This window comes from Grammomys surdaster, unplaced genomic scaffold (assembly GCF_004785775.1).
Source record: "Grammomys surdaster isolate TR1022 unplaced genomic scaffold, NIH_TR_1.0 166, whole genome shotgun sequence".
Classification (NCBI taxonomy): Eukaryota; Metazoa; Chordata; class Mammalia; order Rodentia; family Muridae; genus Grammomys; species Grammomys surdaster.
In genome coordinates this window covers 2874126-2890562 of record NW_021604614.1, presented here as the reverse complement: position 1 = coordinate 2890562, position 16437 = coordinate 2874126, and the positions used below count along the sequence as shown (strand labels likewise).

The 16437-nt window shown below is 47.2% G+C and overlaps 1 protein-coding gene across 15 annotated transcripts in view; it reads right to left on the bottom strand.

Moving 5' to 3' along the window:
- Gtf2i (general transcription factor IIi) overlaps nt 1–16437 on the bottom strand; it is a 76766-nt gene that overhangs the window by 23865 nt on the left and 36464 nt on the right. For 3 of the 15 annotated variants that reach the window (XM_028766197.1, XM_028766199.1, XM_028766198.1), the window contains exons 10-15: nt 14500–14559; nt 12713–12769; nt 10713–10775; nt 4761–4874; nt 3975–4040; nt 2159–2342 (exon numbers count right to left, since the gene is read on the bottom strand). In XM_028766197.1, the coding sequence (XP_028622030.1) occupies nt 2159–2342; nt 3975–4040; nt 4761–4874; nt 10713–10775; nt 12713–12769; nt 14500–14559 (544 nt within the window). Of the gene's footprint in view, nt 1–2158; nt 2343–3974; nt 4041–4760; nt 4875–10712; nt 10776–12707; nt 12770–14499; nt 14560–16437 lie in introns of those variants that run through there. The other 12 variants (XM_028766200.1, XM_028766202.1, XM_028766208.1 and 9 more) reach the window with 6 other exon arrangements.

Genomic DNA, 16437 nt, shown 5'->3' with positions numbered 1-16437 from the left:
GGAGGGAGGGAGGGAGGGAGGGAGGGAGGCGAGGCACTTCCTGAATTCTGTAAGGCCACCTCTAGACAGGCAAGGCAGTCAAGCTTTTCATGGACACTTGGGACACTGACCACTGACTCCCAATCACAACGCCTAGGACTTTGGAAAGCAAAGGCGTCCTTACTTTATTCAGTCTTGTAACAACGTAACAGTCATTACTTTATTCAGTCTTGTAACGACATAACACATTACAACCTTTTCAGTACTTCATTTCCTTCATACTTCTTTGAAACAGGGCCTTCCTAGTAGCCCAGGCTGACCTGGAACTCATTATGTAGCCCAGGTTGGCCTCACACTTGTAAAGATCCTCTTGCCTCTGCCCCTTGAATGGTGAGACTAAAGGTTATGCTACAAAAACATGGCCGTGCTTCCCAGGTCCTGGTGCACTTTCTCAGACCTACTTACTAGACTGATGTCTTCTGGCTTTGTCTTTTTATTTTACCTTATTATTTTACTAATTTTTTTTTAACTGACTTATTTTATTTCACATGCTTTGGTGATTTGTCTACATGTTCTGTGTGAGGGTGTTGGGTATCCTTACAGACAGGTGTGAGCTGCCATGTGAGTGCTGCGAATTGAGCCCGGGTCCTCTGGAAGAGTAGCCAGTGCTCCTACACTGCTGAGCCATCTCTCCAGCCCCTGAACCCTCATTTTAAATGTATGCCTGCTACTGTAATTCAGTCTCCTACACTACAGTCCATCTATGCCTTTACAGTGTACACGGTCGAGGCTCCCTCCATCTTTTGGATCTGCTGTGATCATTTACAAATGCCCTTCGATCTTAGATCTCAAATGATCTTAGATCTTAAAACTTTGTGCTGCAATCCTGGTCAAAAAATATGGAAGTGGGCTGAGCATTAGTTATGCACAGACTGCCACGCACGCACGACAGCCTGAGTTTGATTCCCAGAATCTTTGTGACTAGTGGAAAGAGAACCGACTCCTAATCCCTCTAACCTCCTCACGTACATGCATGCGTGCTCGAGCACGCAAAACCACACAAAGATAAAGAAGGTAAGGAAGCAAACAAGCATGGACTGTGTGGGTGGCTGCCATTTTAAGATCGGCACATCCCACTACCTCCTCCGGCAACTGCACCTGCTTGGGAGGAGGGAAGGCGCCATCCCTGCTCCAGCATGGAGGGTGGCTAACACTCGCCTCGATTTCCTATTCATTCTTCCTTCCAAGCTTTGCTTATTTTAGTTTTCCAATCTTATGTTCACGTGCTTTCAATTTTCCAGACTTAGAGCAGTGGTTCTCACCCGTCCTAATGCCACAACCCTTTAATCCAGTTCCTCGTGGTGTAGCGACCCCCAACCAGAACATTATTATTTTTTTTTATTTGTTTGTTTTTCAAGGCAGGGTTTCTCTGGTAACAGTCCTGGCTGTCATAGAGACCAGATGGCCTTGAACTCACAGAGATCTGCCTGCCTCTGCCTCCCAAGTGCCTTAACATTATTTTTGTTGCTACTTCATACCTGAAAATTTGCTACTGTTCTGAATTGTAACGTGAGTATTTTGGAAACAGAGGTTTGCCAAAAGGGTGGAAAACGAGCAACCCAGATCTGTGGCTACCTTTCCTGGTGTGAAATCAGGTGGGCAGGAGCTCAGCCCTGGTCTAACCTCAGCATACTCATGCACGTACTCCAAAGCGGAAGAATAGCTGCCGTGGGATTGGCTCAGCAAAGCGCTCTCTCCGTAAGCAGCAGGACCAGGGCTCAGGTCCTCTGCAGTCAACCAATGTCAGGCACACACAGTGGCCCGCCTGTAAGTTAAGTCTCAGATGGCAGAGACAACTGTTACGGCGACCCAGGCTAGACAGACTGGCTCAATCAGGAACTCTGAGAGAGAGCCATCTCTAAAGGGTGCAGTGGAAGAGTGATCCACCGTCATATTAACCTTGAGGCCTGCAAACATACGAGCACACACACATATGCATCTGTGTGTCACAAATGCACACATACAAATGCAGGAAAACTGGAAGATAAAGAGATATACAATCACTCAAGCTTTTACATACAGTCTGTGATTAGTATTTGTCAGCATTAAAAAACAAAACAAAAAACCCGCACCAACCACCCAAACAGACCGGAGCCCCGCACAAGCACGTTCGGCTTACTTCTTAATCACAAAGCGGATGCGTTCCTTCGCCAGCAATATCCTCTCAAGGCGAGGAATGCCGTACGTTGATGGCCTTCTAAAAGGAATCCCCTCAGGAAGCCCTTCTACATAAAGATCTTCAACATGGGACTGGAAAAGAGGGTATGGGATCGTCACCGGACCTTTGGCTTTGATAGCTTGAGCTTTAGGATGAGAAGAGAAAGGGAGTGTCATTACGAGACAAGTCTCTGCGGGACTCCACAACAGAACATAGGCGACACTCGGCACGCGGCACGTGGCATGCTGCTTTGTCTTCGTAAGTTAACACAGCGGACAGTGTGTGTATTACAAACATGGGACCACTGGGTTTTCAGAACATAAGCATTCGTCATCTACGACTGAACTTCTAAAAGCGTTTCTCTCACATAACAAAATGGAAACACTCTTGATCCGCGTCGGACGCAGCCACTTCTTTACCCAAAGTAGAATAATGTCGTTATAGACCATGTCCTCCAGGCTGTGGACACGGTCACCAAATACAGAGTCCTCGTCACACCAGCATCACTGTGGGCTGGTGTTCTGCATTAATGTTCCACTCGCATCATACATGTCAGCGGTGGAAAGGGACAGAGCATGAACCTTGCTTGTCCCCAGTCTACACAGCACAGTTAGACTTCTGCCTGCGGGGCCAAACGCCACTGCAGCTGCCTTCTGTGTAACCATGGCGACGGTTATAACAATTTCACAGAAGTTAACTAACAATTATCTCCTTATATACAAAAAAATCTTGGTTGGTGGCCATGATGGTGATTCCACCACTTGGTAGGCAGAGGCAGGGGGATCTCTGTGAGTTCCATGCTAACTACACTCTCTAGCTCAGAAAGGGGCTAACTAAAATGTGCAAGCACAAAGAACAAGCAGGGACACTGCACCGCCAGCATCCCACAGGGACAGTGCTCTCTCCCGTCCTCCTGGCCTCTCAGCAAGGTGCCCTGGCCTCGCTGTGACCTGCCTGCTGCTGTACCTCAGCACTTCTAATGGACTTCTGCCTTTCCTGCCATGAAATGGGTGCATTACAAGCACAAGCTAAGGCCTGAACACAAGGTGGGAGGAACGTAAGGGAACCGTAAGCAAGTAAAGGAAAATATGAAACATTTAGCAAGTTTATCATTATTATTTTTTAACTCTAGACTTTCATTGAAGATCTCAACCACAGCTAAGGACTCTATGTTGGGGGCTGAAGAGATGGCTCAGTGGTTAAGCACTCGCTGCTCCTGAAGAGTTCGGTTCCCAGTATGCACTGCAGCTTATAATTACCTCTGCACAAGACACATAGAACATACATGCATGCACCCAAAACACTGATACAGCTAATATAAAAATAAATGCTTTTTAGAAGTTTCCAAGAGCCAAGATCAACAAAGTGAAAGTCTGTGACTATGCATCTGAGGTGGGCATGATGGCACCTTTAACCCCACCACTCTGGAGGCGCATCTCTGTGAGCTGGATGCCAAGCTGCTCTTCATAGCAAGTTCTGGCAATCAGAGCTACACAGTGAGACTCTGTCTCAAAAAAAAAAGAAAAAAAAAAAACACAACGGGGTCTTCTCTTTCTCTCTCTCTCTCTCTCTCTCTCTCTCTCTCTCTCTCTGTGTGTGTGTGTGTTTGTGTGTGTGTGCACGCACGCGCGTGCACATGTACTTACTGATAATCTGGAAACTGTTTCTAATACACCCTATGAGTGTAAGGGCCAGGTGTGAGGAAGGCTGAACTCCCAGGCAGACCTGCTGTCTGGTCTGAGCAATGACCGGAAATGCACGGCCAGGGCAGACATACCATATTTTCTTTCAAACAACTCTTCGACTTGTTTCCGTAGGTCAGTGATGCGCGCGTTCCATTTCTCTGAAAACGAGAGGGAGCCATTTTCAGTATCCAGGGCAGCTCGGCAGTCGGTGCTCTCCAGAGCGGACCACCTGCCTGTCAGCCCACCTCAGTCGGGCTTTTTCCCTGCCTCCCCAAGGGTCTTTCCTTTTTCTGTGGTTCTCGGGAACAGCTGGAGACTGAAGACATTTGAAACTTGTTTTTATAACAGTCCACAGCCCGCCTCTTTGGAGCTTTTAAACTTCTGAAGATAGGCGATCAGAAAAGACTGGTCCAATTAGGCACTGCAAAACAGCAGCAAAAGGAGAGAGGCCTACACAGGCCCTCTGAGAGGGACACCTCCTGAAGCCTGTTAGCTGGGGAGAGGCAAGGCTTTACGGCGAGGTGGCTGCAACTTTACAGGATGCTGAAAAAAATCAAACTCACATACACACAAACTGTAACCGGCAAAGCACTTGCCTACATCTCTCCAAACTGCACAAAACAAAGACAATTCCAAACTATGGACCACAAATCTCACTCACTCTTGGTATTTACTCGGTCCCTTCGATGGGACCTGGGCAACAGAATAATACTGAAAACTGAAGGGACTGACTACCTTGGAGAGTGAGGGTTTTACTGCTTGGAAGGATAACGGAGTGCCCAATGCAGTCTACTCCCCATGGCTAACGGGATTCACAGAGACCACTGCCTCTTGACGTCACTGCCCAGCCCTCAGCCCTCCCTGCTGATGACACTTACCAAAGTTGAACTCCCTCACTTTGCGCTTGCCGGCATTGACGGGCTCTGGGACTGGCGGGGGCGGGGGTGGCTCACTGCTCTTTGGCCTCTTGGTGGGAGGAGAATAATCATCATCTTGAGAAAGAAAACCTTCATTACTGGGGGAACCAGCTGCTAGAGTGACAGCACAGTTTTGAAGGCAACTCTGGCCACTCACGAGGGCTTTCTAGCGACCACCCTGCAGCTCCATGCTCCACCACTGCCCACTGCACGCCAGGGGCCAGCCGCTCATCCCATGATCAGTTTCTCCTCTCTCTAAAACTTTCTTCATGGCTAGAGTTATGCTCAACTTCAAGTGTTTTGAGGAAAAAGGTTTTAACGGAGGCAGCTATTTCACTGTAACAGTACAAGCGTGGTATAGAAAAAGAATGGAGGCTGAGTGAAAGATAAACTCACAAACGACTCCGAGGACAACAAACAAGGGGCGGGGCAGACTGGGTCAAACACTGCAGCGCTTTCTGTTGGTTTAGGTTTTATTTCTTTTAGTTTAATATTTGTTTCTCCAGGGCCTGACTCCATGGGCTCTCCCACTGAAGCACCAGCCTTTTGTTATTGCTGTGACTTGAGATCAGGTGGCTTTGGACTTAGGATCCTCCTGCCTCAGCTTCCTAAGTCCCAGGACTGCCGCATGCACCACCAAGCTGGCTCTGTAAATCTTTTCAATAGCACAGCATTTCCAAAAAGAAGGAAACAGATGTTAACTCCCTCAACATAGGCCCATGTACAAAAACCCTTCAGGCTGCGAGCCCAGGTACACACAGGTCAGCACATGTGTGAAGTCCATGCTTACTCTCAATGCTCCCAACACTGGAGCGGGGGATGCCTGGCCCATGTAAGAACAGCCACCAGCATCCCGAGAAGGCAGGACCCACACCTAAGCTGTCAGCTCTAACACCCGCAAGTGGAGCTCACAGAAAAGTGTAAGTTGTCAGGTGTGGTGGTGTACACCTTAATCCTAGCTCTTGGGAGGCAGAGACAGGTGAATGTCTGTCAGTTCTAGGTCAGTCAGAGCTACATAATGAAACCCTGTCTTAGAAAGGGAAAAAGAAAAAAAGGTGTAAGTAGGAAGACAGAAAACTCAAGGTCTTCCTTGGCTACATACTAAGTTCAAGGCCAGCTTGGGCCTTGTGACCTGATATAAGACATCAATAGTGCAGAATAGAAATAATTACTATTTAGGGACAACAGCTATAAGAAAAGATTGTTCAAATACAACAAAATAACTATTTTAAGGTTAATTTTTACTCTCAGACTTTTAAAGAAAAGTCAGACAAGCTGAAGCCAGGTGTGCTGGCCCACGCCTGCAATCTCAGCATCTGAGAGACAGATGTCAAGCTGGAGGCCAGTCTGGGCGTCAGGAAAGAAAGAAAGGAAAACCAGGTGTCAGGGCACACACCTGTGATCCCAGCACAGAGACAGATCGAGAGTTCAAGGCCAGCCTGGGCCACATTAGACACTGTGTCAGTTTTTTAAAAAAGAAAAAGGAAACAGAAGGAGGCCAGGCAGTGGCTCAGACTCAAGTTGACTTCGAGTTTAACTCTTTCTACTAGGCCCCTCAAAAGATGGTCTGTTTCAAACCTAGACTGAGGGACAACAGCCAGGCAGATTTTCTTCCACGTCAAGAGGTCACTTCTCGGGCTGGCTCACACCTTTAATCCCGGCCCTCGGGAAGGCAGAGACAGGAGGATCTATGAGTTCAAAGCCAGCCTAGTCAACAAAACGAGTCCCAGGACAACCAGAGCTGTGTAGAGAGACCCCGGTTAAAAGAACAAAACACAAAGAACAAAAACCCACCTCAGTTAAGACCCATTTAAGGATACAAGACAGCTGGGCGGTGGTGGTGCATGTCTTTAATCCCAGCCCTTGGGAGGCAGAGGCAGGAGAATCTCTATGGGTTCCAGGACAGCCAGGGCTAAAGAGAAACCCTGGTGTGTGTGTGAGTGTGTGTGTGTGTGTGTGTACCCGTGCATGTGCAGGAGTACAAGATATGCTGATAGTTTATGAAGATAATCAATTGGACGTGAACATAAAAAAGTCTAAGAGTATTTAATACAATTAATGCTAACAAAAAATGCAAAACTGTTTAAAATATAGTGTGGCTGTGCTCTCCTGTGAGACATGGAGATGCAGCAACAACTACAACCATGGGGTTGGAGGCGTGGCTCAGCGGTAAAGCAACTGCTCACCAAGTCCCTAGTCAGGCTGCTGGGTGGTGGCTCTCGTCTCCCCTCTGGAGCCAATCCGTAACCTGTCACTTTGCACTGGGTCCCCTCCGGCTATGCATGAACTGTTGAAAGCACTATAATGCCAGCTAGTCAAGTACTGACAAACTCAACAGCTGTCTCAGTGCCTCCCACCCTCCCTGCCCAAGGCAGGGCCTCCTTCCTGTACCCCCAACTCTCAGTCTGCTTCACAGAGGGGCCCTGCAGTCTCAAGGGGATGGGTGTGCGCTGATGCTGCTCCAGGCAACGTAGCCTCCTGGAGCTGAGCCTCCCAGGCACACATGCGGCTCGTATGTTTGTGGAGTTGACTACATGAGCACGGGTCAGGCTTCAGTTATCCAAAGCAGCCAATACCCTCAGCATTACTTTCAAAAAAAGCCATCCCTGGAACGTGACTTCCTGTCTACACCTGCTGCCAACTCTAAGCTCCCTAGTGACACCACAGAGCTGAAGAAGACTGCCCACACTCACACAGCGCTCATTTATACGGAATCAAGCGGTTGTTTAGCAGGGTTCATATTGAGGACTAATGTGACCCCATTCGAGTGGGTGGCACACACAGTTCTGCAGTAATGTGTGTCCGTGTGCAGCGAAGGAGAGACCAGATGGACCACAAGCATGCAGAAATATTTGTGTGGCTTTAAAGAAAAAAAAAAAAAAAAAAAAAAACAGAAAAAATTTCCAAGAGAGTTCGTCTATGGAAACACAACATAATCAGGAAACAAATTTACTTTAGAGCAACTTCAAGGGAAGTGAAATGGAATCCAATGTCAAGATCAGAGGCCGGGCACACATGAGTGTGTGCAAATGACACGATGTTCTCAAGTGGTTTTGGAGCACGGCCTTTAAAGGCAACTGTGTTCAAAGGGAACAGCTTTTCAAAAGTATCTCTTTATTACCTAAAGAGATCTCTCATAAAAACAGGATAAAATATACTAAGGTGGATCCATGAACGGATCCAGCATGCGTGCAAGCATGCGTGAGTGCATCCCGCCACCCCTACATGAGCCTCTGGGTCTACCTCTGGTCATTACATAGCAATGCTGAGGCTTCGAGTATGTTTCACAGATGTACTACACCTTCACTGTACGTATCAAAGGAAGCGGCAGTCCAACCTAACCCAAAACATAAGCTCAACTGAGTTTATGAAATTGAGGCCTGCATGGTCTGACCGCTCCAAAGCTTCCCAGACCTGGGTTGTTCACGTCAGCTGGGAGCTGCTAAGGGCTGCCTCTAGCCACAGGTCTGCCACAAACAAGAGCCCAGAGACCACACTGGCAAATCCGAACAAGGCTGGCATTTTTTCTTTATTTTTTCTTTTTTTATAAACTATATTGGAAATGTAGAAAGATAATGACGGGGAGACCTCCATCCCCAGGCAGCAGGGGTGTTCGTTTCCCTTAGCCCTGCCTTTAAGGTAGAAGCACACGCTAACCAAGCGTCTTCTCTAGACATGCTTTTCCTTTATTCTTTAAAAAGATGTATTTATTTTATGTGCACGTTGGTTCCATGATTGTATGTACACCACGTGCATGCTTGGTGTCCCTGGAGTCCAGAGGAAGAAGTTATGGAAGGTTGTTTGCAACTGTGCACCACAGGAGCACGGAGGGCTCCTGGCTGCTAAGTCACCTCTGAAGCCCATGCTTCTCCTCTGAAAATGGCTTCACCCTCGACAGTCAGGGACCTTTTTCCATCCCTTCAGTTTGTTTATGTGGTTTCAGCACTCTAAGACAGGATTTACTTTGCAAACAGTCTTCATCTAGCCACTATGCCAACTCGGAACCGGGTGTAGTGGCTCACACCTTTAATCCCAGCACTCAGGAAGCATACGCAAGTGGCAGGCCTGGTCTACAGAGTGAGTTCCAGGACAACCAGGGCTACACAGAGAAACCATGTCCCAAAATACTAGGAAAAAAAAAACCTCAAAAACCCAAAAACTGAAAACCCAATTTGGTTCTTCATCTTATCCAAAGTTTTATTTCTATATAATTCAAAAAAAGCACCTACTTTTCCCATCTCTATCTAAAGAGCAAGGCTGATTTATATGCTTATAGTCTTCTAGAAGTTAATTAGGGTTTTTTAAAATTTAAAACTGTATAATTCATTCATTCACTTATTGTCTGTGTTTGGGGAGGGTAGCAGCTTCTCATCCATAAGATATGGACAGCAGGAGCTGGGTCTCTTCTGCTCTGTGGGTCCTGGGGATTACCTCAGGTCATTAGGCTTGGCGACAAGTGCCTTGACCAGCTGAGCCACCTCACCAGCCCTTAATAGATTTTTAACTAAAAGGTGACAAAATTTCGATTCTTCATCTGACTATAAAAAATTCAAAATAGCTTTGGGTTAATAAAATCATGTTAATGAGAATGACAAATCTATGTATTAATTTGCTGAAAGTAGCACATGGAGCATGAAGAGATTTCTCCTCACAGGTCAAAGGCATCACGCAGCTCACACCGTCAATACAATGGACACACACACACAGGTACAGAGAGACAGAGAGAGGGAGACAGAGCACACCCAAGCTCCCAAACCAAGGCAAGTTATGTTGTGGCTGGGGTAAAAGAACTTCCTACCAGCTGTGTGGGACTGGGGGCCAGGGGCATGAGCTCTGTGACTAAAGTCTGTTACCATAATGCATTTGTACTTTGCAAAACCGCAGATATCCACACAAATACATGTATGTAAATCATCCACCAGCAACGGAATGCCGCCACTGTCAGATGAAGGGCAGAGTGGGTGAGAACTTTCGACCCGGCTTCCTGTGCTGTTAAGGGCACTCACAGAGGCATGCTGGGAGACATGGGGATTAAAGGGAAGGGCTTGAATGACAGTGTGCACCTTTAATCCAGCAGTTGATAACAAGGGCAGGCAGATCTTAAGAGTTCAAGGTCAGTCTGGCCTAAAAAAAACAGTTCCAGGACAGCCAAGGCCTCGTAGTGAGACCCTACCCTAGAAAAAAAGTTAAAAAATATTAAAGGCACATGGCTTTAACCTCAGCACTTGGGAAGCAGAGGCAAGAGGATCTCTGTGAGCTCTAGGCCAGCCTGGTCTACATAGTAAGTTCCAGGCCAGGCAGGGCTACATAGTGAGACCCTGTCTGAAAACAAAACAAAAGGAAAAAAAAATCAACCAGGGGTAACTTAGCCATTAGAAAGTATTTTAAAATTTAAAATATTTATAACTATTGCTTCCGAACATTTTCAAAAAATGAATAGTGTATTATTCGTGAAGGAGTACTGGGGGTGTGGGGGAACGGCTTGCTTTAAAAGTTACTGACCAGGTAGGATGGCATATGCCTATAGTCTCAGTTACTGGGAAGACTGAGGCCGGGGGATGGCAGAAGCCTAAGAGACTGAGGCCATCCTGGCAGCCTTGTTCCCCCCACCTTTTTCAGACTGAGATTTGGGGGGCTCTAGCTTTTCTTAAATTTCTTGTATCATAACCCAAAAGATCCTGGAATCTGCCTCTGTGTGTGGATCTAAATTTGGATGTCTTTTTTTTTTCCCCTCAATTACTACTGCATAGTTGTCACCCAGTACGCCCAGAGCAACTGAGGAGCCCTGCTGGGGCGTGGGCTGCTCTGTCCCCAGCTTCCTGCAGAATGGATGAGACACATACTCAGGGTGACTGTGACATATATGCTCATGACCAGAAGGGAACTCTTGGAGTCAAGGCTTAAGTAACTAACCTTCAATGGTCACCTCAACTTCAGGGTCCTCACTGGTTTCTGAAGGGACATGTTGAGTAGAATCTTGAAAAAAATAAAATTCTAAAATGACATTCATTATTCAGCAAATCCATGTGCGCCAACACTTACTGTCTGGGACTCCAAAAGCAGCCTACAATGAAATACGACTGGCATTTGAATTCATCTCATGTTCTTTAAGAATATTTGACCCTTGATCATAACTAGGGATGAAAGACAACAAAAGGTAGAAAACCACTGGAAAACATTAAGATAATTCCCAAGTTACCTGCTTCAGTGGACTGGAGAGCCCCACATTCTTGGAGGAATGCGGTTACAGCAAACGCACAAGTGTTTCCTTGCTCTAACTGGAGGATGCCAGTTAGAGCAACTAAAAACCTGCTCTCTAGTCTGGACTGGCCTCTCGCCTTCCAGGTATCCTAGCAGTGGTTTATACAGTTAAATGAAACCACCATCGACTTTCTGCAGAGGAGACCTTCGCCACACAGGAAAGCGGGCGCCGGGCATGCACGGCCGCGCTGACTCGCCAGCTTGCAGGGTCCTCCACGGAGGTTCGTGTTATTACACAGACTACGTACATCCACAGAGAGAACGGTTAGTGCTGGGCACGGGCACTCTTGTTAGCTCATTAGCTCTTTATTCTGCAAAGGCTGAGAATTAACTGACTGGCCAAAGATGGCGTTCGCTGCTGTCAGTACAGGAAGAGGGAGCAGAAGGAACCCAGGGCTGTTAAGGCTGGAACACAGCAGCAAGAATTTCGTCAGAAACAAGTCTCCCGAGACCTAGCACGTGCTGACAGACTCAAACCGTGAAGCAGCCCGGGTGCTAGATGAACCATGCAGGCCCTGTGCAGAGGCCTGCTGACAGCAGTACAGCCACCCCACGACCTGCCACAGTGGCTCCTCAGATCCCCAAGCCCACCAGCGAGCTCACCACAAAATCAACCACACAGGAAGAACGTCTCAAGTATTTCTTTGTATGTTTTATTGCTCTGAGACACGGTCTCACTATGTAGCCTGGGGTGGCCTGGCACTCACTATGTAGCCCAGGCTGGCCTCAAACTCATGGGCGATCCTCCTGCCTCAGCCTCCCAAGTGCTGGGATAACAGGTGTACGCTACCACACCCGGCCAGACCATCAACATTTCTGAGAGAAACGGATTCCTACTAGAAAGCCTACCTACTTTCTGCAACTGAGTGTGCAAAGATCAGCCCATGTCTTTGTTAAGACCACCCCTGCCCCACCCACACTAGAAGGTAAAATCTCAAATTCATCATTTCATAAATAAAATGAAACAACAGATGGAAGAAATGCAAAGTTGCAGGATAAATCCTCACCCCTACCATGCTCTATAAACAGCAGCTAATGAGAGGAACACAGATTCTGAGGCAAGAGCCAGCCACCTCAGCAGCTCTCTGCTCAGAGCGGGCAGGCCCTCTGTGCACTCCTCCAACCACACAGCAGTGAGGGTTCCCACATGCTGAGCAGTCAGGCCCTCAGCTGAGGACGGGGTGATGAGGAGCGCTCAGGGGCCAGCAGAACAGCAGCCACTCCTGAGGTAGCTGTGGGGGTGACAGCGGTGAGAAGATGGAATCTTCTCAGCCACAAAGTGTATCTGTTGCCCTATGAACAAACTGGGGATATCAGTAGGACACTTTAAACAGAAAACAACAGGATTGTTCTAATTCTAAAATACTGAAAAAAAAAATCGGAGCTATTTATCCTCAGTGGACTTCCAACATGGAACAACAATAGGACAACCTGCTCACAGCATCAGCAAGAGCAGCACTGACTGCGGCGGGGGGCCAGGCCCAGCGCCTGTCGGCACAGGGAGAGGCACCGGGTGCCTGCTCCCTAAAAAGGGAAAGTGTGGGCCATGAAGGCCCAAAACACCTCCATCTCATCTCCGAGAAGAAGGTGTCAGGGCGTTACCATCTGAAGAGCAACAGATGCGGAAAAATCTAAGTCCCTTCTTTCCTAACCTTCTGCTGGCATTTCCACTTCTGTTCCCTCGTTGCCTTCTGAGGAGTGATGGCTTCCTAAAAAGAAAATGAAGAGTATATACTAAACCAGTAAAAAAAAAAAAAAAAAAAAAAAAAATCTAACGGTAAAAGAAGAAAAACTAGTGACCATACAATTTAATATAATAAAAATAAAAAAAGTTTTTTTTTAACTCAGTAATAAAAATCAAACAATGTTTTCTAACTCAGAAAAGTAACTCTTCTATTTGGAAGCTGAAAACTTTTGAAAGTACAAACATCCAGAACAACACTATGCAGAGCTGGGGCTTTGGTATTGGTCACTGTCGCCACATGCCACCTCGCTGAGGGATGCTGGGATCTGAGAAGCAGTTACAGCCCAGGTACCATGCTCGTCTGCCAATGACTCACAATCAAAGACATCAAATCACAAGAAACCCTTTCTTGCCTAGAGACTTAATGCGTGTCAATAAATAAACGAACTCAAGGCTTCCTGTTGTAGAATGTTCCCTCTTTTCCTTCGGTAGAAGCTACATACGCTACCAGATAATTTAATCAAAGCTGTACTTTAAATACTTTGAGTTTCAAACACATTTTAGTTGAGGAAATAACCTGCCTGCTTCTGAACATGGGGCATACATCCAGCCTCCCGTCGGGTCAGACAGCCCGGGAGAGCAACTCATCCTACTAGAGCAAGGGGACCAGGCACAGTACAAAAGCTACCAGCCAAGACGCCAGAGCGCCACTTAGGATCCGGGCACAGCCGCCCCCAAGTGCACCAATCTCTAAGTGTCGAGGCTGGGACAAGGAAAAGAGGGAAAACACCTCTATCACCTGCCAGGACAGAGGAGTCATGGAGGGGTGGGCGGCAGGTCTCCTGACAACTGCGCTCAGCTCACTCCCTCCTGAGGGACACGTGCAGTGTCAGGGCGCTCTCACCGCCAAGCTGTGGGTGCAGCGCTCTGGTCCGCCATGCTGGCTCTCTACAGTGGGCGCTCCCTCAAAGCGAAGGGCAGCACCACGTGCCTCCTCTACGCACTCTTCTCCCTTTTCTACCTTAACTTTAGCATTTATGGAGCTGTCAGTTCTTTGACTGAGTAACGTCAAAAGAAACAGATGTGAAGCCAAAACACGTGAGAAGGGGGAGTGGCCAGCCGCCTGACAGGAGGGGCCGGATACGGAAGGCAGGCAGGGAAGCGGCTCATGCGCACTATGAACCCTCAGTGTCCCTCTGCTCAGGTAAAATCTACAGACAAGAAAGGCACAACCATTTACATTATACAGTGATGCAAAAGAAAATAAACCTCATGAGATCAAAGCCAGAGGGGACAAAGGAAAAGCCACCACTAACAGATATGATCAAGTCTGGGAGCACAGTGCAAAAGTTACCCCAAGAGTCATTAAGAAGCACAGGGATTTACAAGAGAGAGTTTGCAATCCTTCCCAAAGCTAAGCATCGCCGCGGCCTTATCATCGCTATCCACACTGCTAACCCGACAGTAACAACCTGGCTAGGCTGATAAAGGTATAAAGTGTACTTTACCTTCAATGGGAAAGTGTGTCATGTACCCATTTCGAGATTCATTACTAGATTCACAAAAGGGAAAATTGGTTTTTGAAAAATTTTGCTTGTGAAGTTCAGTTATGTTTAAAAAAAAAAAGGCCAATACATTTTTTTCCTTTTCCATTTGGAAAAGTAATATAGTTATAATTATTCAAACAGTCTGTCCAATATAAAGAAACATGAAATACGAGCAGGATGCGGGAGAGCACAAGTGGAAAGGCGATACCTTGCACGGCCTTCGAAAGGGGGAGCTTTTCATCAACATCATCAGTTTCAGAAGGGCCTGCTTTGGAATACAAAGATAAGCTTCAAAAGGAATTTCAAAGCACATGTTGGTCATTAGTGCACATCTGGGTGAGCTGTATGGAATGATGGCCTTTTTAGAAATAAAAACAGGCAAAACGATGGTGTTAGTCAATGGTCTTTTTGATGGGGAAGGTGTTGGGTGGAGGTATATGCACGCGGTTACTGAGGACGACTGACTGGATGGCATGGAGACCATGGCATGTCTGCAATGGAGGTCGATGCTGGCTGCACACGCATGCCTAGTGCTTGCTTCTCCCTGCATACACGATCAGTAAGTGGTACCAACCACCACTGAAGCATACGACAAACCACCAGGCAGGATCGATGCAGTCCTGGTCCAGAATACTTTTCATTACGCTAACAAGTGTTTCCATTAGTAAGAATATTTTGAAAACACATGAAAACAGGAGGAGTATTGCTTGGGAGAGACGATGGAGGTTCGGGTATACAAAGGGAAAAAAAAAAGACAAACATAGCCACAGGGTCATAGTCCCAGTGAGACACACACACACACACACACACACACACACACAGGTGAAGATGGCGGAATGAAAGTCAGGTCACTGGGGAACATGCATCGTGGGGACCAGGCGCCCCGAAGTCACAGTTCCAGGTAACACATTTCACAGTACAAGTGCAGTACTCATGTGAGACAGACGGGAGTTCAGGCTGGCCCACAACTTCTGGTCTTGCTCCCTCCACCTTCAGAGTGCTGAATGCAGGTGTGCTCCACCTCAGCCAGTCTGCCTGGGGCTGGGGATGAGAGCCGGGCTCTCTGCACTAGGTGATACCACCCACTGAGCTAAACAAGCTTTTTGGTAATTAATCAATTTAAAGAAACAAAGCACTGCGTTCAGTGCTCTTAACATAAAACACAGCCTGTAGTATTAGCCCTCGGAGGAATAAGGAGAAGCCTGAACTTCAGAAGCTGGGCTCCTAATAAAACCACAGAGCCAGAAGAAAACAAAGCATGAGCCCAAAACATTATCCTTGACTACAACAAGGGACATCCTAAACCAGTGGTTCTCAACCTTCCTAATGTTGCAACCCTTTAACACTGGTCCTCATGGTATGGTGACCCCTCCCAACCGAAAAATTATTTTTGTTGCTAGTTCATTAACTGTAACTTTGCTACTGTTATGAATTGTCATAAATATCTGTTTTGTGATAGTCTTAGGGAATCCCTCTGAAAGGGTTGTTTGATTCCCAAAGGGGTCACAACCCCAAGGCTGAGAACTGCTGCGATTGAAAAGCCTGTAATAGCACATAGGGAATTTCACAACGACACAGACATACAGTACAAGCAAGGGGCATGTCATAGAGGAGAGGCACTGTGGGGCTGTGGTGTGGCTCAGGCAGGGACACAACACCTGCTTGTCTAGCAGCTCAAGGCCCTGGGTTCAAACTCCAGAACAAAAATGGGAGTGTGGAAGAAAGAAAAGACAGATGGAGAAGGGAAGGAAGGAAGGAAGAGAGAAGGAATGAAGGAAGAGAGGGAGGAAGGAAGGAAGGGAGAAGGAAGGAAGGAAGGAAGGGAGGGAGGGAAGGAGGAAGGAAGGAAGGAAGGAAGGAAGGAAGGAAGGAAGGAAGGAAGGAAGGGAGGGAGGGAGAAAAGGAAGAAGGAAGGAAGGAAGGAAGGAAGGGAAGGAATGAAGAGAGGGAGGGAAGGAAAAAAGAAGGAAGGAAGAGAGGGAGGGAAGGAAGAAGGAAGGAAAGAAGGAAGGAAGGAAGGAAGGAAGGAAGGAAGGAAGGAAAGAAGGAAGGGGGAAAAAGGGAAATACCCACAAGGCACTGCTCTACTCGCCTAGGGAATAGCCAGGTAAACTTGCAGCTTAACTGAGAACCAAGCAGTCCGATG